This window comes from Giraffa tippelskirchi, chromosome 2 (assembly GCF_054371585.1).
Source record: "Giraffa tippelskirchi isolate mGirTip1 chromosome 2, T2T-mGirTip1v1.2.pri, whole genome shotgun sequence".
Lineage (NCBI taxonomy): Eukaryota > Metazoa > Chordata > Mammalia > Artiodactyla > Giraffidae > Giraffa > Giraffa tippelskirchi.
In genome coordinates this window covers 232,704,362-232,729,612 of record NC_137276.1, presented here as the reverse complement: position 1 = coordinate 232,729,612, position 25,251 = coordinate 232,704,362, and the positions used below count along the sequence as shown (strand labels likewise).

The 25,251-nt window shown below is 42.0% G+C and overlaps 1 protein-coding gene across 5 annotated transcripts in view; it reads left to right on the top strand.

Annotated features, from left to right (window-relative positions):
* Nucleotides 1–25,251, top strand: part of COL6A6 (collagen type VI alpha 6 chain) — a 130,064-nt gene that overhangs the window by 79,788 nt on the left and 25,025 nt on the right. For 3 of the 5 annotated variants that reach the window (XR_014077720.1, XR_014077721.1, XR_014077722.1), the window contains 9 exons: nt 4,578–4,640; nt 8,947–9,009; nt 9,843–9,893; nt 11,888–11,923; nt 12,612–12,674; nt 16,972–17,034; nt 18,186–18,221; nt 18,338–18,378; nt 23,557–24,050. Coding sequence is in view for 1 of the 5 variants with exons in the window: in XM_081573202.1 (XP_081429328.1) it covers nt 4,578–4,640; nt 8,947–9,009; nt 9,843–9,893; nt 11,888–11,923; nt 12,612–12,674; nt 16,972–17,034; nt 18,186–18,221; nt 18,338–18,374; nt 20,556–20,567; nt 23,557–24,050 (918 nt within the window). In the remaining 4 variants the exon portion in view is untranslated. Of the gene's footprint in view, nt 1–4,577; nt 4,641–8,946; nt 9,010–9,842; nt 9,894–11,887; nt 11,924–12,611; nt 12,675–16,971; nt 17,035–18,185; nt 18,222–18,337; nt 18,386–20,555; nt 20,568–23,556; nt 24,051–25,251 lie in introns of all 5 variants that reach the window. The other 2 variants (XM_081573202.1, XR_014077723.1) reach the window with 2 other exon arrangements.

Sequence of the window (25,251 nt, the reverse complement as noted above, 5' to 3'; positions counted from 1 at the left end):
TGGGAGTGACAGGGAATTTTCTTTCTTTCCTTTAGAAACCTGTCGCTTTTACAATCAGCAGTATTTGAGTAGGTAATATATCTGGGTAACAATGCACTGAAGCTTGAGCCCCACTCAAGCAGTCACAGACCCCAGTTTGTGTGATCCGGCCCAGGAAATAGAATCAGGTTTTCTGATGTTCTAATTACAAAGCTGTCCTTTTCCAGCCATCCATCCATCCAAGACATCTTTTACTTTGGATGACTTTCAAACAAGATAATCTCCCATTGTGCTTGTGTATGCTTGTAGGAACTATACATGAGCAGCTCTGAGAAGTCTGCTTTGTCTCATAGAGCTCTTTATGTCCAGGGGAAACACAAAAAAATGAGCTCTTAAGTAAGACTTCCAATATATCCCTATTGTCAAGGACAAATAAAAACTCTGCTTCAGAAGCATGTTTCATGTACATGTGAAATACATACAAATTTCATATGGAAAACCAACAAGCTAAGCACACTATTTCATCCCCTTGGGGGCCATTCTTGGATAAGTGGATGGATAGATAGAGGCATGGATGGGTGAACTGATTGGTTCTATGTACAATACTAAGTTCCAGAAATACGAAGTCAATAAGATGTGCCCCTTCCTTCAAGGAGTGTACAGGCTGGCATCTAGTGGATGAGAGAAATAAATGAACAACTGCTTACAGAGCAGAGGAATCTGTGGGACACTTATGAGGTCCGATTCATCCAGGGAATTCAGATCTTCTTGAAAAAGTGATGCTAAAAGTAAGACTTTTTCAGGAGAGGGAGACTGTACCTCTCCCTTTCAGAAAATGGAACAGCTAAAGTAACAACTTGCGTTGAGTATGGAGACATAAGACAGGAAGAAGAATTTGAGAACTTCACGTGGCCTGATGAGCATGACCGTAGAGTGGCGGGTGAACACACATGCCTGCAATAGCCACATCCTGAGGGAGTTTACACATCGATAAAGGCCTTCAGCTTTATTGTGAAACCTACTTGGAATTCAGAATTTCAGACAAAGTGATAGCACCATCAGCCTGACATTTTAAGTCAAAAGGGAGAAAGAAAGGAGAATGGATTAGAGCAAGGCCAGGCTACATTTATGGAAGCTGGGAACTTGGGCGAGAATTCAAGAAGGACCTGAAGGTAGGTGATGGCCTTGTGAATAGAAGAGAGATGGATAGAGAAAGGAAACAGAATCTGTAGGACTTGTGGCTGAGTGGCTTTGAAAGATGATCTAGAGGGAGGGGTCTAGGATGAGTCTTAGGTTTCCGACCTGGGTTTCAAGGGAAGTCAGGGTGGCACCATTCCTTACGAAAAGAATAGGACTGAGCATGACTGGTGGTAAACATAACTATCTCTGGTAATCAATTTTTATGAAATACCCCATTGTTTAGTCGCTGAGTTTTTCCCAACTCTTTGCAACCCCATGGACTGCAGCCCACCAGGGATCCCCCATCCATGGGATTGTCTAGGTAAGAATATTGGATTGCCATTTCCTTCTCCAGAAATACCCAATAGGCATTTTAATAGATGAATCTGCTGGCCAGTTGAGTGGTTTGGACCAGAATCGTATATTTAGGATCATTTGATAGAAGTGGTATGAGAATCTATGGAGCTGTCACTCAGGAATAGCAGATGACGTGGAAAACTAAGGTCAGAGGAGCCCTGGGTACATGGAGATTTACGAGGCCAATAAAAAGGGAGTCTTCAGTGTTTACTGAGAAGGAACCAGAGAGGAGACAGGAAAACCATGGTAACTGGGTGTTACAGAAGTTAATGGAAAATCTTCAAAGAACACAGTCTTAATTTAAATACGATAAGAACATTATAAAGTCAACTGGACTGAACACACAGGTCGTGGGAACTCCATGCAGCAATGGAAGTAAAAGTCAGAAGGGAAAGGAATAAGAGCTATGGAGAGTGAAGAAATTGAGACTCTCCCTGTTTTTGGGTTGTAGGAAAATTATTATCATCTTCCCTCGTAACCAATTCGTTGTTCAGCAGTCTTTCCTATTAGGAAATATTTTATGTCCATCTTATCAAATCTTTCATTTTTTAAAAGATGAAAAGGTAATGTTAATTTTTTCATTTTGAACAAAATGAAGTTACCAAGTATCATGCTTATTACACAGATTTGGTTTGTTTATTTTTAAATTATAGTAGGCATAGAACAAAAATGGGAAAATGACTTCAATTCACTGGTGTTTGGATTATTTATAAGTACCTGTAAACAGTTTAACCAAAAGAGCTTTCTGTTGCCATATGTTTGGAAATCCCCGAGGAAAAATTCAATCCCAAGTGTAAAAAACATAGAAAGGTAGTTGGGCTGCTCTGAATTGGGATCTTTGAATGTTTAGCTCTAAAGCTGTCCAGAAAGCATGCTTTTCTCCACACCCTCTCCAGCCTTTATTGTTATTGTTTGCAGACTTTTTGATGGCAGTCATTCTGACTGGTGTGAGATGATGCCTCATTATGGTTTTGATTTGCATTTCTTTAATAACAAGTGATGTTGAACATCCTTTCATGTGTTTGTTAGCCATCTGTATATCTTCTTTGGAGAATGCCTGCTCAGTTCTTCGGCCCACTTTTTGATTGGGTTGTTCGTTTTTCTGGTACTGAGCTGCATGAGCTGCTTGTGTATTTTGGAGATTAGTTCTTTGTCAGTTGCTTCATTTGCTATTATTTTCTCTCATTCTGAGGGCTCCTTTCTCGCCTTGTTGTGAACAACTAGGTCTTGTTTCACCTAGTTTCATTCATTGTGCAAAAGTTTTTAAGTTTAACTAGGTCCCATTTGTTTGTTTTTGTTTTTGTTTCCATTACTCTGGGAGGTGGGTCATAGAGGATCTTGCTGTGATTTATCTCAGAGAGTATTCTGCCTATGTTTTCCTCTAAGAGTTTTATAGTTTCTGGTCTTACATTTAAGTCTTTAATCCATTTTGAGTTTATTTTTGTGTGTGATGTTAGAAAGTGTTCTAGTTTCATCCTTTTACACATGGTTGACCAGTTTTTCCAGCACCATTTGTTAAGGAGATTTTTTTCTCTCCATTATATATCTCTCTTACACTGTTGGTGGGAATGCAAACTGGTACAGCCACTATGGAGAAGCATGGAGATTCCTTAAAAAACTGGAAAGAGAACTACCATATGACCCAGCAATTCCTCTGCTGGGCATACACATCGAGGAAACCAGAATTGAAAGAGACATGTGTACCCCAATGTTCATTGCAGCACTGTTTACGATAGCTAGGACATGGAAGCGGCCTAGATGTCCGTCAGCCAATGAATGGATAAGAAAGCTGTGGTACATATACACAATGGAATATCACTCACCTTTAAAAAAGAACGCATTTGAGTCAGTTCTAATGAGGTGGATGAAACTGGAGCCTATTATATAGAGTGAGGTAAATCGGAAAGGGAAAAACCAATACAGTATATTAACGCATATATATGGAATTTAGAAAGACAGTAATGATGATCCTATATGCAAGGCAGCAAAAGAGACACAGATGTAAAGAACAGACTTTTGGACTCAGTGGAAGAAGGCAAGGGTGATAGAGGATAGCATTGAAACATGTATATTTCCACATGTGAAATAGATCACCAGGGAAAATTCAATGCATGAAGTAGGGTACTCAAAGCCAGGGCACTGGGACACCCCTGAGGGGCGGGGTGGGGAGGGAGCTGGGAGGGGGGTCAGGATGTGGGGACATGTGCACCCACGGCTGATTCATGCCGAAGTTTGGCAGAAACCACCACAATATTGTAAAGTAATTATCCTCCGATTAAAATAAATGAATTCATCTTAAAAAAGAAAGCATGCTTTCTAGAATACTGGAGAGAATTCTATCACATCAAATAGATTCTCCATATCAACACATAGTATGCTTGTTTGTTTGTTTTGCTATGATGTTTGTCAATAACATCTTAAAACTTTATTTATGTAGATCTTTTATCTTTCTTGTTAAATTTATCCTGAGTATTTTGCAGTTTTTTTTCTCTTACTGGTAAATGGAAATTTATTTAGGTTTACTCTTCTGATTTATCTAAGAGAAAAAAATGTCAGAATGTTTATCTTGTACCACCTGAACATGTCTTATGAGTGTTAATTATTTTTAGTAAAGTTTCTTGAGTTTTCTATCATACTAGTCATATTATTTGCAAACAAAGATAAGTTTACCTTAACAACAACAACACACTTTTTCAAAACAATGAATGAGGAAGAATACAGTTCTAGGCAAATGTCATCTGGAATGCCTTCTTCAAATGTTAGACATTTTGACAACATCTGCTCTCACAGCAAAACACTGAGAACCCAAAATCCCTTTGGAAGAGAATACTCCCCGGGAAACACAGTCATTTAGGCAACATCTGGTCTGAATTACTTTACTAATTTTCTTTTGTTTACTAGTCTTCATTTGACAGTTGTGGTACTTTTTTCCAGAGCGGGAGTCAATAAAGCCGTAACTCTTTCCCCATCTGTGGTTCATTTTCCTCTTAGAAGAGATACAGAGGGTTTCAAGGAAAGTTGCTTTATGTTCTGCTATATTTGCAATCCTTCTTTCATTTCAGGGGCTTCCAGGACCAGCAGGAGAGGCAGGGAGTCAAGGCCGTTTGGGAAGCCAAGGAAATAAAGTAGGTCACATTCTTTATACCCATGAAAGCTGAGGTTTTCTTCTCAAGGGAAATGTGTGTGGTTATATTAGCCAAACCCCTTTCAACATAGAGGAGAACATATCTCATTGCCCCTATACCCTGGCTTGATTCTTAGAGAGCCAGCAACATCTAAGGACGTGGGTGTGGACCCAGATGAGGTCATGGAATCCAGCTCAGCCTCATCTCATGAGGGGCTACACCCAATCTGAGAATGTCGGGGAAGGGGGACTCTTCTAGGACAGCCCTTCTTCCTTTCTCCACACACCGCCCCGCACCCCTTCCTTCTCTTCCTTTATTTCTTTCCTCCATGCATAAGAACATTTGCTAAATACCTTTAAAGTCAAAGTCACTGTGCTGGCCTTCAGCTGGACTGATGTCAGCTCCGAAAGGGCAGAGGTCTTTGTTTTGCTCACTGATGCATCCCTAGAGCTTTGAATAGTACCTGGCATGTCATAAGTGCTTAGAAAATATCTGTTGAATGGAAGAATTTCTGGGTTGTGTGGTGATAAATATGACAGAGAATCAACCCCACAAAATTGAGAATATTTTCAAGACAAGAATCTATGAGAGGGGCTTCTCCGGTGGTTCAGTGGTGAAGAATCCACCTGCCCATGCAGGAGACACAGGTTCCATCCCTGACCCAGAAAGAGCCTGCATACCATGGAGCAAGTAAGCCCCAGCACCAGGACTACTGAGCCTGTGCTCTCGGGCCCGGGCGCCACACCGCTGAAGCCCCTGCGCCCGGAGACCACGCGTCACAGGAAGAGAAGGCGCGCGATGAGAAGCCTGTGCACCGCAACGAGAGAATCACCAGTGTAGCAATGAAGACCCAGTACAGCCAAAATTAGATAGATAAAAAAAAATTATAGGAGCAAGAGTCTATGACATAACATACTAGTCAGGGATAGGGGACTGAATTAGAAGCTTAAACACAGTGTTAACAGAACTATCTCTGGACTGGAAAAAGAGGCATCGTAAGGATATAGATTTTGAGTAGACTTTGGAAGATAAGAAGTATTTGGCAAGGCGTGAGAAGGGGCAGGGGATATTTATTGAAGAAATAGTGAAGAAATAAATAAAAGAAAACACAAGACTGAAAAAAAGCCCACGAGCAAGTATTTGGGGAGTGAAAATTATCCCATCTGGGGGACCATGAAGAACAGGAACGTCTGTGGTGACTGACTTGACTAGGGAGCCAGTACAGTGTTATTTACAATTTGTGATCAGCACGTGTAAACACAGTCAGGTTTGCAAGCTTCTAAACAGGCACCTCAGTGTGGGAATATTGTGAAGACGGAGAGATTGTAAGCTAGGAGGGTGCTGGCCCCTCACAGACGACAAGACCAGCAGTGACTGGGTGACTTAACAGGGGAGGCCTGGAGGGACTCCGGAGGGGCCTGTGGAGCTCTCCCTGGAGGGAACTGAGACACAGAGAAGAGGGCTGGACGACTCTGGGCCCTCAGTCTGAGTGGGAACCCCATCACAGAAGTGGGAAAGGCAGAGCGGGCAAAAGAGTGAGCGGAACCCGTTGGTTTGTGGGTGGAGCAGAGAGTCTAAGACTGATTGAAGATGCAGGTTTCAGAATCATTGGAACTTAAAAAAGACTCTTGGTGATGACTCTTTGTAAGAAGGGTAAGAGGAGGCAGAAAAGGAATCATTGGAAAGGAGGGGGAAGAATCACAAAAGCACACTGGATGCTGAGAAGGAGCGTCTTGGAGAAGCTGGGAGCCTCAGCTGGCATCAAGTAGGTAAGGAGGAAAGGACTAGAGAAGCCACCACTCCTGGTGGCCAAGATGCACCAAAGAATAGATTCCAACATGTAGCATTTAGCCAGCTGCAAAGGACTAAACAATGTGTTTGAGATGGAGACCTAAGAAAGGCAGACACGATGGAGCCTGCAGTTGAGTGTTACAAAGACAGCTGATCGCAGGAGGAAATGACATCCATCGGTGACAAAGATAATCAGCTCCGAAAGGGATTACTAGAGATGCGGCATAGCAATAACGGTCTAGAAAGGAAAGTTTGGAACAGATACAATGGTGCCTTCTCACCCTGGAGAGGGCTGCAGCGGAAGTGGTGTCTCTGGAAAAACTCAGTTTGTCCCGCAGTGAGTATGCATGTGTGCAGACATCATGGGTGTAAAGGGAAGGTTTGCATGTGAAATGAAGGCACTCCATAGGCTGTGATGGAGGAGACCAAGACAGAGGTAGACAGAGACGGAGGGACCCTAGAGCTGGATGTAGATAAGAGTGTAGAAGTGTGCAAGGAGATAGCAGCAGGGTAGTTGTGCCAAAGAATATCACTGTTAGTAAGAGAGATTTTTGAATGGGAGGGGCAAGAATTTGGGAGGCAAGTGCCCTCAATGCCAACCCAAACCCTTTGGGGAGCCCCAAGATGGACCAAGCTCTCCAAGTCTGAGATGAGCCCCAGGCACTTACTCCTGTCTTATTCCATTAAGCTCAAGTTCCCAGGGAAGCAACCAACCCGGCAGTTTATCCCAGCCTCGGTGTCTGGCTGTAACCAGTAACAAAGTGTTTGACCTTGAACAAGCCTTATGGCTTCCTCAGTCTCGCTATCTTCAAGCAGATGGCCTCAAATTTCAGTGTGCATAGAATCAGCAGAGACGCTTATTCATAAAGGCATGTCCTTGGGCTCCACCACCAGAGACTGACACCGGTGCGATCCAGGAATTCCCTTTGGCATGTGGGCCCTAGGCATCTGGGAGGCAGGTGGCTTCCAGAGCGCACTCCGGGGGCCACTGCCCTGGAAGAAATTCTGCCAGGCAGGTGGCCTTCTGCCCCCCTTCCAAGGAGCGTTAGTCTCTGTGCCCCTCCAGTGATCAGTGTTGGCGGACATTGGTCCATCCGGACTCCTCACACGTGCTGTACTGTCTTTCTGTACTTAACAATGAGTCAACCACTCCTTCAGCGTGGGCTGCGCACACTTCCACTCTCTTGGAAAGAGAAAGGAGAATAACGAGACAGTGGAGAAACAGCCAAGCCTTCCTCAGCCAGATGGCGAGGGCACCAGTGTCAGCCACGTTGATAGGATACACTCTTGATGTGAGAGGAAGGGCCCTTCACTTTCTCTCACTCTGGGTCTTTTCTCCCCAAACTTATATCATAATCATGAGGAAAACATCAAACTCCAATTGAGGGATATTCTACAAAATACGTCCTCAGTACTCCTCAAAACTGTCACGATCATCAGAAACCAGAAAATCAGATAAACTGTCCCCATCTGGAGGAACCTACAGAGACATGGGGTCCTGGGACTGGAAAAGGAGATTTGGTGGTAAAAACTAAGGGAATATGAATAAAGTATGGACTTGGGGCTTCCCTGGTAGCTCAGTTCGTAACGAATTTGCCTGCAGTGCAGGATACCCAGGTTCGATCCCCGGGTCAGGAAGATCCCCTGGAGTATGGAATGGCAACCCACTCCAGGATTCTTGCCTGGAGAATTCCCATGGACAGAGGACCTGGTGGGCTAGAGTCCACGGAATCACAAACAGTCGGACACGACTGTGCGACTAACTTGCCTTTCCTTTTAGTTAATAAGAATGAGTTAATATCCATGGATTTGTTGTGACAAATATTCCCTACGAATGTAACTAATGTGAAGTTAACAATAAGGGAGGCTAGATGTGGCGTGTATAGGAACTCTTCATCCTGTCTTCACAACATTTCTGTAAATTTAAAATCGAGATTTTAAAAGTTTTTTTTTTTTTTTTACAAAAAGGAGTTAACCTTCTTTTGTAAACCTATGTTAACTTTCCCAAGTAGCTGTACTTCCTCAATGTGATACTGAGATTGATTTATAACCCACAGTAGACGTGCTAGTAGCCAGAAGTCAGAAACTGTTGCCAGGGATGTCAAGCTATGTTGGTTATCTTGATTACAACTCGATTAATAAGTCAGTTGTTTCTGCAACATTCAGATGATTTGTATGGCTCGTCACAGAGAATAGCTTTGTTAATTTTTAAAACGGTCCAGAGCCTCCTCTTTGACTCATGGCAAGACATTTCCAAGGGCGCGGCTCGCGGCCCTGAGTTGCTAAGATGGCAACTTGTACCAAACAATATGTCAGACTTGCCAGGGCTTCATTTATCAATGGAGGAGACTTTACTCACCAACAGCAGCTCCTCTTGAATTGCTTACAAACTCAGTCCCAGCCACAAACCCATGGTCATGGATGCAATTGAAAATTTTTGTCTTAGTTTCATTGTTTCTAACGTCCTCTACAAAAACAACCTAATAAAGACACGTGCCATTTTTCTGTTTGACAGGGAGAACCTGGCGATCTGGGCATAAAGGGAGCCATTGGCCTTCGCGGTCCTCGAGGCTTGCCGGTTTGCGTTTTATTCTTACTTTTGATCTGGCTCTTGGACTCTTTTTAGCTCAATAGGTATCTCTTGATGTGAGAAGGGCCCTTCACTTTCTCTCACTATGAGTCTCTAAAGTCTTTAGAGTGGTTCTCTAAAGAGTGTGATGAAGATAACAGTCCAATCTAGCTGTAGAACATTCTAGAAATTGAGATTTCATCTTGGTCTTGGCCAGCTTTTCCAAAGTGACAACTTCTCAGGTACCAAGCATCCTGGGCAGGATGCTCTTAAAGCCAAATGACAAAAGGGACAAAGCCTGTGGTTGACATCCCTCAACCTTGCTTCCACTCTTTTGTCTCATCCAAACCCCTTCATGGGAAACCCAGCCCACCCTTCCACCCGCGGTATGGGCTTCTCACTAAGGCCTGTACAAGGATCCAGCAGCAGCCAGTACCCAGACACTTGGGAGGTCTTTCTTTTATCCAGAAAACTGAAATGCTTCAGAGATAAGGTATATCTCTGTACAAACACAAATGTTATCCAGGAGAGATAACACTTCTATCTTCTGTTATTAAGATTATTATACATCTGAAATTTTCTCATTTAATTCTCAGAACACGATGAGCAGGTACAATTATTATTTTTCTTTTATGATGAGACAAGTGAGATTAAGTGGCAGTGCCTTGTCTGCATTTGCTATTGAGAGTTCCCTTTAGCGCCGCTATGTCAGTGGCCTGCCCCCAAGGGAGAATCCTGCTGCTTAATTTTTCCTAAGCAAAACAGCTGTCTAGTTCTCTTGTGAATAAGCCTATCTCCATCTGCAGTTGGGGATGTTTGTAAATAATTGCTTCTTCTTACAGGGTGATGATGGCAACCCAGGCTATGGTAGTGCTGGAAGTAAAGGAGCAAAGGTAAGACACAGTGACTGAAAGCTGGTCATTTTCAACTTGTTGTTGCTTTTTTTTGGCCTCATTTAAGAGAAAAAAAGGGAGTGAATAAGGTAGTCTTAGATCTTTGGAGATAGATTTTGATCATTTCAGTTCAGTTCAGTCTCTCAGTCATGTCCAACTCTTTGCGACCCCATGAACCTCAGCATACCAGGCCTCCCTGTCCATCACCAACTCCCTGAGTCACCCAAACTCATGTCCATCGAGTCGGTGATGCCATCCAGCCATCTCACCCTCTGTCGTCCCCTTCTCCTCCCGCTCTCAATCTTTCCCAGCATCAGGGATAATATGTGGAGAATATAGTAGGAAAAAAACTTGATAGTTTAAGGAGCAGGCAACAATTAAAATTCGAAATTGATTTTCAGTTCTTTGCAGCGATGCGCATTCAGGGGCTGACTGGTTCCAGCCTGAACACTTCATCTAATCTAAAACCTGAAGGAGGCACTCCAAAATTTGTCCTCTGAATATGTTTACCCTAACTATTTGTGAGAAGTTCTATGGGGCCTTTCCAAATGCAATGGGCCAAGCAGTAATTTTAAGATTAAACCTCATAACTTTATATCAGAATTATAACTTTACATTGTCACTGAATACTTAAGTGCTGGAAGTAAGACAGATAACTTTACCAAAAGCAGTGATTGCTATATACCAACAATAACCACTTAGAAATCATAGTAACATCCATAAAAACATAATATAGTTAAGAATATTCTTTCTACAAAAATATTCAAGACCTGTAACAAAAATTACTAGGATATAAAATTTCAATAATTGGAGACATACCAAATACTGTTGAAAAATCTAAAACATTATAAGGATCAATGTAATTTCAAGTGAAATCCCAATGAGAATGATGTAAGAGGCTGTCTAGAAGAATAAACAAACCCCCAAAAGCTAAAAGTTCTTTTTAAAAAACCCTAATGAATGAAGGATTTCCAGTGAAGTTTTCATTGAAAGTAACCTTAGTATTTGATAAAAGTGGAACTAGTAAGTAGCTAATAGCACTGGAATATTGAAAGTGTTAGTTGCTTAGTTATGACTGAGCTCAGTTGCAACCCCATGAACTGTGACCCTCCAGTCTCCTCTGTCCATGGAATTATCCAGGCAAGAATATTGGAGTGAGTCGCCATTCCCTTCTCTAGGTGATCTTCCTGACCCAGGGATCAAACCCGAGTCTCTTGCATTGCAGGCAGATTTTTTTACCATCTGAGCCACCAGCGAAGCCACTGAAATATTAGCCACTCTTTAAAATGAATGCGAATGTTTTTATACATAATATATACAACTTATGTGACAATGTCAAGTAAAAATCAAAATGTAATTAAAAAAACATGTACCCTAATTGTGCTAAAATGCATTTTTAAAAGATTAAATAAAATATGGCAAAATATTTATAGTAATAGTTCTGGGAAGTGAAATTTGGGTGAATTTTCTTCTGTCTTTTTACTATTTTAAATATATTTGAGGAGATATTATTTTTAATGATCAGAAAACAAACATTATCTTAAATAAAATGTTTTTTTCATCAAGTTAGGATTATCATACATTTACAACTATAGCCTGAGGCCAAAGTAAGGTAAACAGAGGACCAGAAAACAAACGATCAAATTTAGTCTGCAGGCTTCCCCAATTTCTCCCTCAAAGTTGAAATCCAGTTCAAGAAGACTGTTTCAGAAACACATGGTCAGATCACCAGCTCTCCTGCTGAATGTCTACGTTTGAAGGAGAGCTAAGGTGTACATTTGACCCACTGATCTTAGGTTGTCATGATGTTTTGGTGAGACTAGTCAATAGTTTAATTTAGAGACTGGAGTTAGCTTCTCAGACCATGCAGTACAGTTTATTTTGGCCCTTTCTTGGTTCAGAGGCATTTAAAATAAATAAGGCAGCAGGCAAAATTAAAGTCAATATAAACCTATGCCAGTGATATGTGCATATATTAATTTTCTCAATTATAGGGGCAAGAAGGATTCCCTGGAGAAAGCGGACCTAAGGTACTGTGTACTTCACGCTAACTACAGATCAGAGATACTCCTGGGTATATGAAATGTGTTATAGGACAATAGAAGAAAAATTCATTATAAATGGATAAAGAGAACCTTTTTGGAGCAAGGGGAGAAGAAAGAAGCAGGCTTTTAAAAATAATCTTTTATCTCTAGCTTTGTAATTCACAAGGAAGAAATCACCCATGTTTTTCTCCTCCCGTGTCCTCCTCCCCCTCTACCATATGTATTTTCTTCTTTGCTCAAAGGGAAGTAAAATGTGAGAAAAGCCGAAATTACCTGATCTCACTTGCCTCGTTCTCCTACTGTGTTTGTAAGGCACCCTCAGGTAGCAAGTTCAGCGATGCTGTCCTCCACTCCTACTGGAGCCACCAACTGAGCTCAGTAAATGCTAGTCCTGTGATAGGGTCAGGGGACAAAATAAAAAGCACAGTCCGTATCTCCAAGGGGGCTGTGTGCCATCTGCAGAGACAGAGAAATAAAGCAGTGAGCCCCCAGGGGGGTGCGCTGAGAATCAGAAAATCAGGAGTTATCGGGGCAAAGACAGTTCGAAGAAGACTATCAAAGAGAAAAATACATGTGAAGAATGTCTTCATGTTGGAACCAGTACAAAAAGACACTGAGATATGCCTCTTTGGTTTTACTAACCATTTTTTGCTATTTTTCTGAACTTATTTAGGGTGAGGTCGGGGACCCTGGTGGCCCAGGAGAAACTGGACCCAAGGGCGCTAGAGGCAAGACGGTAAGTTTCTTGGGTCGTAAAAGCCTTACAGCCCCAGCTACCGCGGGCAGCCCTTCCTCGTGCTCTGAGAGTCATTTGAGTAGTCACTTGGTCCCAAAGGCTTGTAAAACGTGTAGTTTTTGTTAAGGCAAACTTGGGGCAGGGAGGTGGGTATTTTGCTCCTTTAGTGCCAGCAATAAGGCAGTGAACCAGCAGCTCTTAGTGACCAGGTTCACCTGAGCTGACTGATAAGCTACCATTCTTAACACTGGGAAATAAGTTGTGCATTTTTTTTTTCTTAAGAAACCCTTGTGGTCCAAAACGGTGTTTGCACCACCAAATATGACCCATGTAATCCTTGCCCCTCAGCAGACCTCACGTAACCTCCTGTCCACTGCCGTCTTGTCGCCCTCGTTAAGGTCTCGTCCAACTACTTGAATGAGGTGATCTTCTCCCAGTTTAGCTCAGGAAAGTGCCTCTTGAGCTCTCTGAGAAAGTTTCCGTTTATCGTGTAAGACGGTGCCTACAGCTTTGAACCACTCAGAATAAACATCCGTCTCCTGTACCCTCAGAAGCATCCGCATCTTGAGCTTGCCTTGGGTTCTCGTGGGCTAACAATGGATTTTGCCTTTGCTGACTCTATTTACCATACATTGCAAAAGTGAGATGGTCGCTTTATAAAAGACACAATCTTATGACAGTCATCTCCTGAGACATTATCTCTTTTCATCAGAACAACTCCAGTCAGGTAAATAGATCTTGATACCATGTCAATTGCTGGATAAGAAAAACACAAAGTCGGATGAAAAAAGAAGCTGTTACTTGAGGTGGTTTTTCAGTTTTGTCACCAGAGTTTGACCCTGATCTGTTTTCTCCTACAAAGTATAGCGAAAACTATCTGCAAAGAGACTATTCATGTGGGCTTTAGGAATACAAAGTAAAGAAACGTCTTTCCCTCCATCCTACTTTTCCCAAGAGGACTATTTCCTGGCTGTAATTCTTTTCTTTATACATGTTTTTGGTTGACTGTCCTTTAACATTTTTGCTCTCAAAAGAAAAAAAAAAAAAGACTGATAAAGATAATTGGAAAAGACTTTCAAATTAATCTAGATGTCATCTGCATTGAAATACATCTGGATCTTTTCCCTCCACGTGTTAATGAGGCAGTTTGCCCTTGAACCCTGGAAGCATGCGAACAGCCAGCAGTTTCTAGGATTCTCTTAGTGTCCAGTGACATGGTCATCATTAAAAAAAAACTAATGGGGAATATAGAATCTTTTTATCTTGGCCTTTGGTTACTTTATTTTTTTTTCCCCACATTGGACAATTTATCACTGTCTTCAACTTGTTTATTTCACCTGCCAAGCTGCCTTTTTTTTACAGCTTGTATTTTTGAGTTTGAAGTTTAGACACTGAAAATCTTCCAAGTTTTCGCTGGAGGGTTTTGGTAAGAAAACTTTGAGTATCTCTTTAGTTCTCTCGGAATGATTACATTCTTAGTTTAAGTTTTCTAAATCTTTACCTTTTTTCACCCCAACTGAAGCATTTTTTTTTTGTTGTTTGTTTGTTTGTTTAATCTGCTATGATTTTTAACCTGCCTTGTTTGGGGTATAAAGGTATGTTTGTATTTATACTTTTTATCAGCTTTACACATGTATACCCTTCAAGGCAGGGTTCCTCAGCCACAGCACCACTGACATTTTGGGCTGGATAATTGTGGGGGTTGTTCTTTGCTTTGTAGGACATTTAGCAGTGTCCCTGGTCTCTACCCACTAGAGTCGGCATCACCCACCCCTTCTCTCCCCATTGTGACTGCCAAAAATATCGCCAGACATTGTCGAATGTCCCCACAGGAGTCAGGGTTGAGGGACACAGAATTCCCCCCAGTTAAGGACCACTGGTTTAGAGAGTCAACTAATTTCACAAGGTTTGTAATGAAAACCTGGCAACTTGTCTGCCGTGTAGCTTTTTCTCTAAAAGTTGTCTTGTTGCTCTCCTTTCTGGGAGATTTCTTTGACTTTATCTTACAATGCTTCTCTCACAGTTTAATTTTCAAGCACTCTTTTTTTTTTTTTTTTGCTGCCTGAATATTCTTTTTTAAACTATCCTACTTCTGTTTCATGGTTGAAACATCTCATCTCTCTGAGGATATAAATTAGTACTTTTGAAGTCTCCTTTGCCGAACATGGTCTGTTCGCAGCAGTGTTTCTGTCTGTCCTGCTCTCCGTGTCACACGTGTCTCTCTGTTGAAGGGCTGAGGACACAAAATCTGACTGGAAGCCCCAAGGAAATGAGTGGGGCTCGTCAACTACAAGTTTCACTGAAGAGTGATCTGACTGAGCTGCTACTTAGCAAACATCCGAGATCAGCATCTTGGGGTCTTTCTTCTCTGTCTAGTCAGATTCCCCTGAAAAGATTCTTTCAATCTTCCACCTAAGGGGGAAGGTCTGGCTGCCAGCTTTCTGGGAGCCCCAGCTTTCTAGGGGTCTCACATCGATTCCACAGCTTCATTTGATTGCCCTGTTTTCTGGATGGTACCACCAACCTTCAGCTCTGCCTGGGGTTTCCTAGTGTGTATCCATCTCAGTTTTGTCTTTGAGGAGAAAGAAGGGCGTTCGACTCCACTGTTGAGAACGTGGAGGAAGCTTGGGGATTGCTTGCCTTACTTGCCCTCTCTCCTTCACGCCGCTTCTAGAGATACTTTCTGAGAATGCATTATAAAACACACAGCCTCTTAGCTTTCCCTGCTGCCGGCCTAGGATTCAGCTTTTTCAGCTCTAAGTCTTTTAATACTTTCTAGTTTGAAAGCTGTTGTCTCATTTCTCATTCTCCCCATGTTTGTTTTTTGTCTTTAAAAAAAAAAATGTCTGCTCACTATTATTTTAGTAAAACACTGGAGGGAACAAAAGTAAAATCTTATGTCCAAAATACCTGTTTTTCCCCTAGAGGTTAATCTATATCTTTTAAATAAAATAGTAAGGTTGCATCTTGTTTTGCTTTTTCACGCAACCCAGCATGCTGTACATATCATTGGAAGACACAAAGGCAATCAGTAATTATTTGCTATTTCACAGGCAAGGCTTTTACAGATTAAGTTGATTTTAAACGACCTTGTCTTTCACTCTCTTAAAGCTTATACATCTCATGACATTAAGAATGAACAAAGAAATATTGTCCTAATTTTTAAACTAAATTCTAGCTTTCTTTATGATAAAGTATATTGTTGAGTGCACACACATAAAGGAAGTAGTCAACAGCTGTTGTTTTTATTTGCTGCTGCTATTCCCCATTTTACTACAGATATTTCCAGCCAACTGTTCTATGCTTTCTTGTGGTTCTTTCAAGCGTTTTTACATTTAAATTTTTGCTTTTCTGAGTTTTTGTTTGTTTGTTTTCATGTATTTGTTAGTTTAGTCACCTACTAAATTCAGATAAATTGAGATAAAAATTCATTTAGATAAAAGTTTCTCCCTTGACCCAGAAGTTCTAGTTCTAGCAGACTTTCTTAAGGAAATAATCAGAAATGCACATATGACTTTATAGTGGCATGCTTATTGCAACAACAGCAAACTTAAATGCCAAAAATAAGGGACTGATTAAATAAATTACAGTATATTCATTTAATAGAATATTATGGCAGCCATGAAAGGTGATTTTTGTGAAAGAATATTTAGTAACATGAAAATGTCCAGAAATACATGTTTAGTTTAAAAGGCAACAATAAAAAGTATAAAAATATATTAAGATGGAATGTAAAATACCAGATATGAACTCTAATGTAAACTATGAACTTTGGGCGATTATGATGTCAATGTAGGTTCATCAGTTGTAACAAATGTACCGCTCCAGTGAAGGATGCTAATAATGGGGGCAGCTAGGAGTGTGAAGGATCAGGATATATATAGGAAACATCTGTAACTTCTTATTTGTTTTCTGAACCTAAAATTGCTTTTAAAAAATACTCTTTAGAATTAAAAATAAAGATCATGATTTTAATCTAAAATATATATATATGTATATGTATATATATATATATATATATATATTAAGATATATATAGATTAACACCAAAAGGATAAATAAATAAAAGACTAGAATAAGAAACACCAAAATGTCAGCAAGTATTATTTGGAGGAGAAGAGGTTGCTGAGGATTTTTTTCCTTCTGTGTGCTTTTTTGAGACTCGCTCAATTTTCTAAAGTGAAAGTGTATTGCTTTTGAAATATGAAGCAATACATGCTTGTGGGATGTGTATCCCACATCCATAAGGACACAAACATACATGTATAATTTTAAAGTAAATAAATTCTGCTTTAAGGTATCTGCTGGGCTTCCCGGAGAACCAGGATCCCCTGGGGAGCTGGGACCTCCTGGACGCAAGGTAAATCAAAAACCCATCAATCACATCAGCTCCTTTTCCAGATAAAAAGTCAGCACCCGAAGTCTTCATTATCCAAATGTTATGCTTTCTGTGTTTGCAGCTTGGCAATGATCTCCACCATTTTCCCACCTTTAATGTGCTCAGGGAGAGGAGGGGAAAAAGTGCTGGTTAAGTATCAGTTGCCATTTCTTGGGTGGTGGGGGGAAAGCAAGAAAGGAAACAAAAAGAGATTTCTTATTTCATCTAGAATGAGATTTCTCAGTGATGAGTGAATTTTATTTATCCGACCAATCCTTGCCTTTTTCTCACAGTCAGTGATCAGTGAATGAAAGAAAGGGAGAGGAAATTCACAAATAGTGAATAAGTTACCAACACTGCATTCACGTGGAACTTATTTTCTTGAGGAGTTTGGGTGGGGCGCCATCGCATTCTTCCCCCGTCTCTTTGAGCTCAGCCAGACTCTTCCTGTTCCAACTTGAGACTGAACAGATCAAATCCCAAACGATTCCACTTTCTTCTTTCTATCCCCTGCACAGATAGATAGATATGTACATATATACATGTATGTGATCATATATGATAATATATAATGTATATGATCATATACATGATCATATACATATATATACACACAAATATACACATATTCATTTTTGGAAGACAGTGCGGATTACCTTTGGCTTGTCTAGTCCCTTTGTCATCCAGCTGATGATGGGCACAGATTCAGGCTCTACTCAGCGGCTGCCCAGTGGCCAAGGCAGAGCGTTGGGGAACTCGATACCTCTGCATTAAGGAGGGCCCAGCACAGGGGATGGTGCAGCCTTATCTAGTTCTAGCCCCAGGATCTGCTCCAAAGCTCTCCCGGCCCGTGTCTCCTTGCCAGCTCTGTCCTTAGCTTCTGGACAGCCCTTATCGTCCAGAGATACACCTGGAGGTCAGTGGCCACAGGAGGCTCACTATGTGCAGGTTCCTCCCCGTAGAATGTTATTGTTAATCTGGTGATGAGTATCCTACATGGATTTTTTTCCTCCCTCTTAGTGAGAATAAAAAGGTTAAGAAGCTATCTTTTTCGTAGAGTAATGTCGATGCGTATTCTGGCTCCTGAGATGTGCGTCCAGAACCCTGAAACCACATTCTTTTTGTTTCCCCAGGGTGTGAAAGGGGCCAAAGGATTGGCTTCATTCTCTGTACGTATCTGCTGACTCCAACTGAGCCCGAGCGTCCCCTGCGTTTAGTTATTTCTCAACTTGCAGGACCTGGAGTCTGTTGGTTAATTCATTCTGTTTTATTTTTTGAACTGCAGACATGTGAGCTCATCCAGTACGTGCGGGACCATAGTCGTAAGTACCGCGCTTAGGATGATCACCCGGAGAGTCAGCATTCATGGAAGAAAAGCAGCAAATTTTGCACTCATAATTGAGATTAGTTACCAGACAGTTTCTTAAAATTAGAGATGTCACTGTGTATATTTGGAGGCGGCATAGACTGAGGTCTACTAACTCCCTCTCTGGCTGCCAGCATGTCTAATGAAACACGTCCCAGCACTAAGGAAGGATATATCTAGTGCATTTAATCAGGGAAAAATGAAGATATGAGGTCAGAAGTCTCCTGATGGTGAAATCAACCAGTGAGGAGTCACATTAAACTTTTTAAAATTATTAACCCCTAACAATAGCTAAGGATTGAATTCAGCTGCTGTGAAAGAGCTGGCCGTGGCAAGGAGGTGTCCTGGCTGGTGGGAACGCTGACATTTGTTTTTCATTCCCTGAGAAGGTGTGCTTGACTACTTTGAATTAGACTCATTTGCTTCTAAAGTTACCCAGTCTGCCTGTATTTTCTTTACTTCCAAAGTTTTAAAAGCAAAAAGGGAGTTTTGATTTGGCAAAGGCTCTTTTGAATTTGCTTTGAGACCCTTAGAGCAGCCTCTTCTGTCAAAACACGTGTTAGCAGCATCAAAGGAATTCCATGGGCAAGATGAGGAGACTTGGTTGCTTAATGTTCACGTACAAATGACTTCCTAGATAAATGTTAGGACTGAAAAAAATGTCACAGTTCCCTCAAGGCATTTGGGGGGAGAAAACAGACAAATTAAGAGCCCATTTCTGGAGAGAGTATGGGTGTCAAAGACAGACTTTCCAAAGCTTTGAATGCAGTGCTGATCTTAACTCTGCCTTGTAGCAGAATGGAACCATCCATTCTGAGAATCAAATCTATGCATTGGATCATGAAGATTGCTTGCTTTGAGGCTGGACTAGCAGAGCGGGCTCTCTGACGTTGGAGCCACGTGACCTATACTGACTCAAGGGTAGATCCAAGTGTGATGAGATCTGAGCTTTCAAAATGTGAGGGATTTAATACAAAATTATAAATCCAAAACAAGGTACAAAACTACTTCAGAAGTGTCATTTAGAACAAGAAAGGAAATCACAGCCAATGACTTCTGCCTGTTATGAAAGTATGTGATCATGTGAACTAGTGGCTGGGCCCTTCTCAAGGCCCTGCTGGGGCCCCCTTGGGTGAGAGGTTGACAACAGTGCTGCCCAGAACTTTCTGCAACGATGGAAGTGTCCACTGCACTGTCCAGCATGCAGCCACTAGCCACAGCGGAATTTGAGCCTTGATGGATGGTTAGTGCAAGTGAAAAGCTGAATTTATTTCATTTAATTTAAACTAATTCAAATGTAAGTAGTCACAAGAGACTAGTGGCTTTCTTATTGGACAGTGTGGTCCTAAAGCTTAAGCTTCATTTGTGTGTGTTAGTTGCTCAGTCGCATCCGACTCTATTTTGACCCTGTGGACTGTAGACCACCAGGCTCCTCTGTCCATGGGAGTCTCCAGGCAAGAATACTGGAGTGGGTTACCATTCCCTTCTCCAGGGGATCTTCCCAACCCAGGGATCGAACCTGGGTCTCCTGCATTGCAGGCAGATTCTTTACTGACTGACCCACTAGGGAAACCCACATCTGAGAGTAATTTGGCAATACCTGTTGAAGTTGAAGATGTATGATACTCTGTGTCCCAGAAATTCTGTTTTGACACAAATCCCTAGAGAAAGCTTCATTTACTTAAGAGTAAATCTATCAAGGATGTTTACCTATACACACACATGTATAAATACGTATATATGTGTACATATATGTAATCAATAGCTATAGATACCCACATGGGGAAATTTAGAGTGAAAAGGGATTCAGACCTTTTAACTTTCCGAATTCGGGGCATCTCTCTGCAACATGCTGCCCCCTCGCAGGCAGAGAGCCCTTCCCTCTGACAGCTGGCTGCCTGCTGCTGACTTACGGCCCTCCAGTCTCCCACCCTGTTTCTCTGTGGAAGGACCCGTGCTTTTACCAAGATGCTTGATCTGTCTGCATATCTTCAAACGCTATTTATGGTCTTGATTTTTTGAGTCATCTTCAAAAAGCTCACAAAGTAGGGTCTTGGTTGCCATGATTTCTTGCACAATACAGAATGCTGTTCTCCTACCAAATAATAACCCAAATTCTTTTGTTCTTCTTCCCCAGCTGGCAGACAGGGTGAGTAATTTTATTTATAGCATCTTATAATCAAGCTCCAAAATGTCACACATCTGGAAAGATGAGTTAGAACATTGTGTTGCCTGCCAAATTATATAAATTTTATCTAAGCCCTCTTGGTAGCACAGCCCTCCAATAAATCACTCGAGTTTAAGCCGAGTCTCACAGCTCTTTGTCAACCAAGTGTTTGATTTTTTAATTATTAACATTTTAATGACTACCAGTACCATTTTCCTTACCAACAGATTTTTTGTAATAATATTTTCCCCTCCCTCCCTTTTCTCTCTCTATTTATGTCTGTAGTCTAGTTTTTAAGGATTAAGATGCAAAGGGCAAAAGTGCATGGAATAAAGCTGGGGATGATAAGATAGCAAGTAAGCTGCATGTATAGCTCAGATAGTGCTAAAATCTATGGAGATCATGGCTGATGTTAATTACCATATTGGCTTAATATCTTCTGGGCCAGTTTTCAGGAATATTACAAAAACTGGTTTCATGATGTTTCTGTTATAACCCAGAGGGTGATGGCCCTCTATACCTTTATACCCTGATACTTTTTATATAAACGCATCAATCCATGCCCTCTGGTTGCTTGTTCACTCATTCAACAAATATTTCTTGGAAGCCCATTATGTTGCAGTATCTGTCCCAGACAGTAGTGACTAAGATGGACATAATTCCTGTCTTTGGAAGGATCCATTCTTGTGGAAGATCCACATTAGTGAACAAGCAAAAGAATTACAGAATCCTTTAGTTGCTATGAAAGAGATAAAGAATGGAATATTCTGTCACAGAATAACATTAGAGGAGGGAAGAAATGCCTTTGAATGGAGGGTTCCTCAATGAGGCAATGTCACTAAAGTTTGGATGAAGAATTAAAAAGAAGCTGGCTTTGCATGATCCAGGCAGGGAATCCTGCAAGTGCAAAGGCCACAACACAAGAGAGATCCAGGTGTTTTCTAGCTCCTGACGGAAGCCCAAGGTCACTGAGACACGATGATGAGGCGGACATGGTGTGTGAAGAAATGGAGAAGGAAGCAGGGACCAGATCCCACTGGGCTTTGTAGGTTACGTTTAGGAGGGAGGTTTTATTCAAAATGGAATGAGAGGGCATTAAAAGTATTGAAGGTGTAAACGTGAACTGATGAACAAGTTTTTAGAGTTTATTTTGGCTGCTGTGGGAAAGTGCATTGTAGGGAAAGTGAAAGTTGCTCAGTTGTGTCTGACTCTTTGCCACCCCATGGTCTATACAGTCCATGGAATTCTCCAGGCCAGAATCCTGGAGTGGGTAGCCTTTTCCTTCCCCAGCGGATCTTCCCAACCCAGGGATCAAACCGGGGTCTCCTGCATTGCAGGCGGATTCTTTACCAGCTGAGCCACCAGGGAAGCCTTGTCGGGAGGATGTGTGTAACAGCCAGAGGACTCGCATTGGAGGGAGGGGCCGTATTCTCTGCCAGCCTGGCAGTGGCCCAGACCGGCCTCCGTTGCTGGGTGGTTGGGTTCGCCTCCCTCCTTCCTCACTGTCACTTGCTCCGTGCCATGCAGTGGCCGTCAGTCCCAGGATACTGGGATTAGAATGAATGAATTGCAATCAATGAATAAATCTTAACACATTCGAGTTTAACAGTCTTAAAGTTTCTCTAAGTAAGAAGGCATATTTATTGGTTAAATTTGTTTTTCTTACTTAAATAAAAATCCATCAGTTAAAACTCTCCTCATTCTTTTAAGTAATATAGCTTTTCTCTCTCACACTGGGTAAGTCAGCAACAATAATAGTAATGGCGAACATGAATTGAGCACCTGGTGTGTGCCAGGCACTATGGTCCTAAGTACTTTCTTTACCTTGCTGATTCACTTAATTGCCTAGACAGTGGGCGCTGTAAGGAGTGTCATTTTACAGATGAGCAAACTGAGGCACAGAGAGGGTGAGTCCCAATCTGAAATTATCAACAGAACTTTCAACATTCATCCCTTTTTAACCCCTGTTAAATTTCCTCATTGAGTGAAAAAAAAAAAAAATTATGTTTTTGTTTATTTAATAAAGTTCCAGCAACAAACACATGATACCATTGATTCAGTCTCCATAGGTAAAATGGCATATCCATGAGCTCTTTATTATTTAGGAGTTTTAGTAACGAACTTACTCATTAAAACTCAAATTGAATTATAGACATTTTCTTGTACTTTATTTTAATTAATTAAAGTATCAGTTCAGTTCAGTTCAGTTCAGTCACTCAGTTGTGTCTGACTCTTTGCGACCCCATGGACTGCAGCATGCCAGGCCTCCCTGTCCATCACCAACTCCCAGAGTTTACCCAAACTCATGTCTTGAGTTGGTGATGCCATTGAACCATCTCATCCTCGGTCGTCCCCTTCTCCTCCTGCCTTCAATCTTTCCCAGCATCAGCGTCTTTTCCAGTGAGTCAATTCTTCACATCAGGTGGCCAAAGTATAGTTGATTACAATGTTGTGTTAGCTTCTGCCATACATAAAAGTGATTCAGTTATATACATACATATATGTGTATATATACATATATATTCTTTTACAGATTCTTTTCCATTGTGGTTGATTACAGGATATTGAATATAGTTCCCTGTACTATACAGTAGGACCTTGTTGTTTATCTATTTTATATATAATACTATGCATCTGCTAATCCCAAACCCCTAATTTATCCCCAACCCCTTTCCCCTTTGGTAGGCATAGGTTTGTTTTCTATGTCTGAGAGTCTGTTTCTGTCTCATAAATGAGTTCATCTTTTGCTTTATTTAAGAGAGCAAAGTCAGTTTTTAGAATATAATCTTAATTATTCAAGATTTAAATATTTACATGTTTTATTATGTGAGTTATTAACATTTAATGATTTAGTTGTTTCCATATTTTAATATTTAACATTTTAAATTACTTAGCCTTCTATGTATGCGTCATTTTTTTTTCCATTTTAACCGAGTGGGCTCATGGTAAGCCGCCTGTTCTGGCCTTTTAGGAGTGCCTCAGTGCCCCTTGTATCCCACGGAGCTGGTGTTCGCGCTGGACCAGTCCCGGAGCGTCACAGAGCCCGAGTTTGTGCGGATGAAAGTGATGCTGGCCTCCCTGCTGAGTGGCCTCCGGGTCCGGGAGGATCACTGCCCCTCAGGTGCGCGTGTGGCCGTGCTCGCCTACGACTCCCACGCCAGGCTCCTCATCCGCTTCTCGGACACCTACAGGAAGGACAGACTCCTCAAAGAGATCGAGGCCCTCCCTTACGAGCGGTCCACGGCCAGCAGGGACATCGGCAAGGCCATGAGGTTTGTCTCCAGGCATGTCTTCAAGCGGATGCTCCCGGGGCCTCACACCAGAAGAATCACCACCTTCTTCAGTGGCGGCCCATCCGTGGACCCCCAGACCATCACCACCGCTGGCCTGGAGTTCAGTGCCCTGGACATTATCCCCGTGGTGATCGCCTTCAATCAGGTGCCCGCCGTCCGGCGATCGTTTGTGGTAAGAAGGGCCACCTGCCTCATAAGTCTTCTTTGTCTTTCTACTCTCTTCAGGGGCATTTACAAGAAAGCATGGAGCTGAGCTAAGTGTTCGTTACTATGTACCAGGAGCGTGCCAAGCCCTTGATATGCACCGCCCTGTTTAGTTCACACAAGCAGTGTGTGTGAGATGGGAATCACTGGTATTCCCATCGTGCAGATGGGAACACTGAGTCTGCAGAGGGAGTGAGTGAAAGTCGCTCAGTCGTGTCCGATTCTTTGTGAGCCCATAGACTATAGAGGCCGTGGAATTCTCCAGGCCAGATGCTGGAGTGGGTAGCCTTTCCCTTCTCCAGGGGATCTTCCCAACCCAGTGATCGAACCAAGGTCTCCTGCATTGCAGGCAGATTCTTTACCAGCTGAGCCACCAGGGAAGCCCAAGAATACTGGAGTAGGTAGTGTATCCCTTCTTCAGCAGATCTTCCCGACCCAGGAATTGAACAGGGGTCCTGCATTGCAGGCGGGTTCTTTACCAACTGAGCTATCAGGGAAGCCTGAGTCTGCAGAAGTGGACCCATATGCCCAGGTTCACACAGCTGACACGTGGCAAAGTCGGGGCTTGGACCCAGGCCTCTATTCTCCAAGACTCTGCGTTGGCTCTGGTGTATAGATACTAAGTTGGAGGGCCAGTAAACATTCAAGGATGTCAGAGGTGGCCAGCATGTTGGTCACTGCTGTATGATGGAAACCAATGAGCCGATTTTATAACTTTACCGATCATGTAAATATCCACACTTTATGAAGGAAAAGTCATTCCATTTATAGCCTCTTAGGTTGAAGATTAAAATCTTACCGCATAATATTTCTATTGACACTTTGATTTATTTATTTATTCTTGAGCGCCTAGCAGCCTGTGGGATCTTAGTTCCCTGACTGGGGATTGAACCCTCACCCTCAGCAGTGAAAGCACAGAGTCCTGACCTCTGGACTGCCAGGAAATGCGCTGTGTAGCATTTCTAGATAAACCACCCGATATCACAGCGACCTTTAAAACTCCCTGTGAGTAGAGTCTCTGGCAGAGGTTCCTTACAAAAAAAAAAAACCAAAAACACCGCTGGACCAGGCACAGTGTCCTTCTGGGCATCTGCGTCCACCCAGCCTGCTGTTTTGTTCTCCATTCATGGGAGAGCCATGAGGACAGACCACAGTGCAACCGCAGAGGG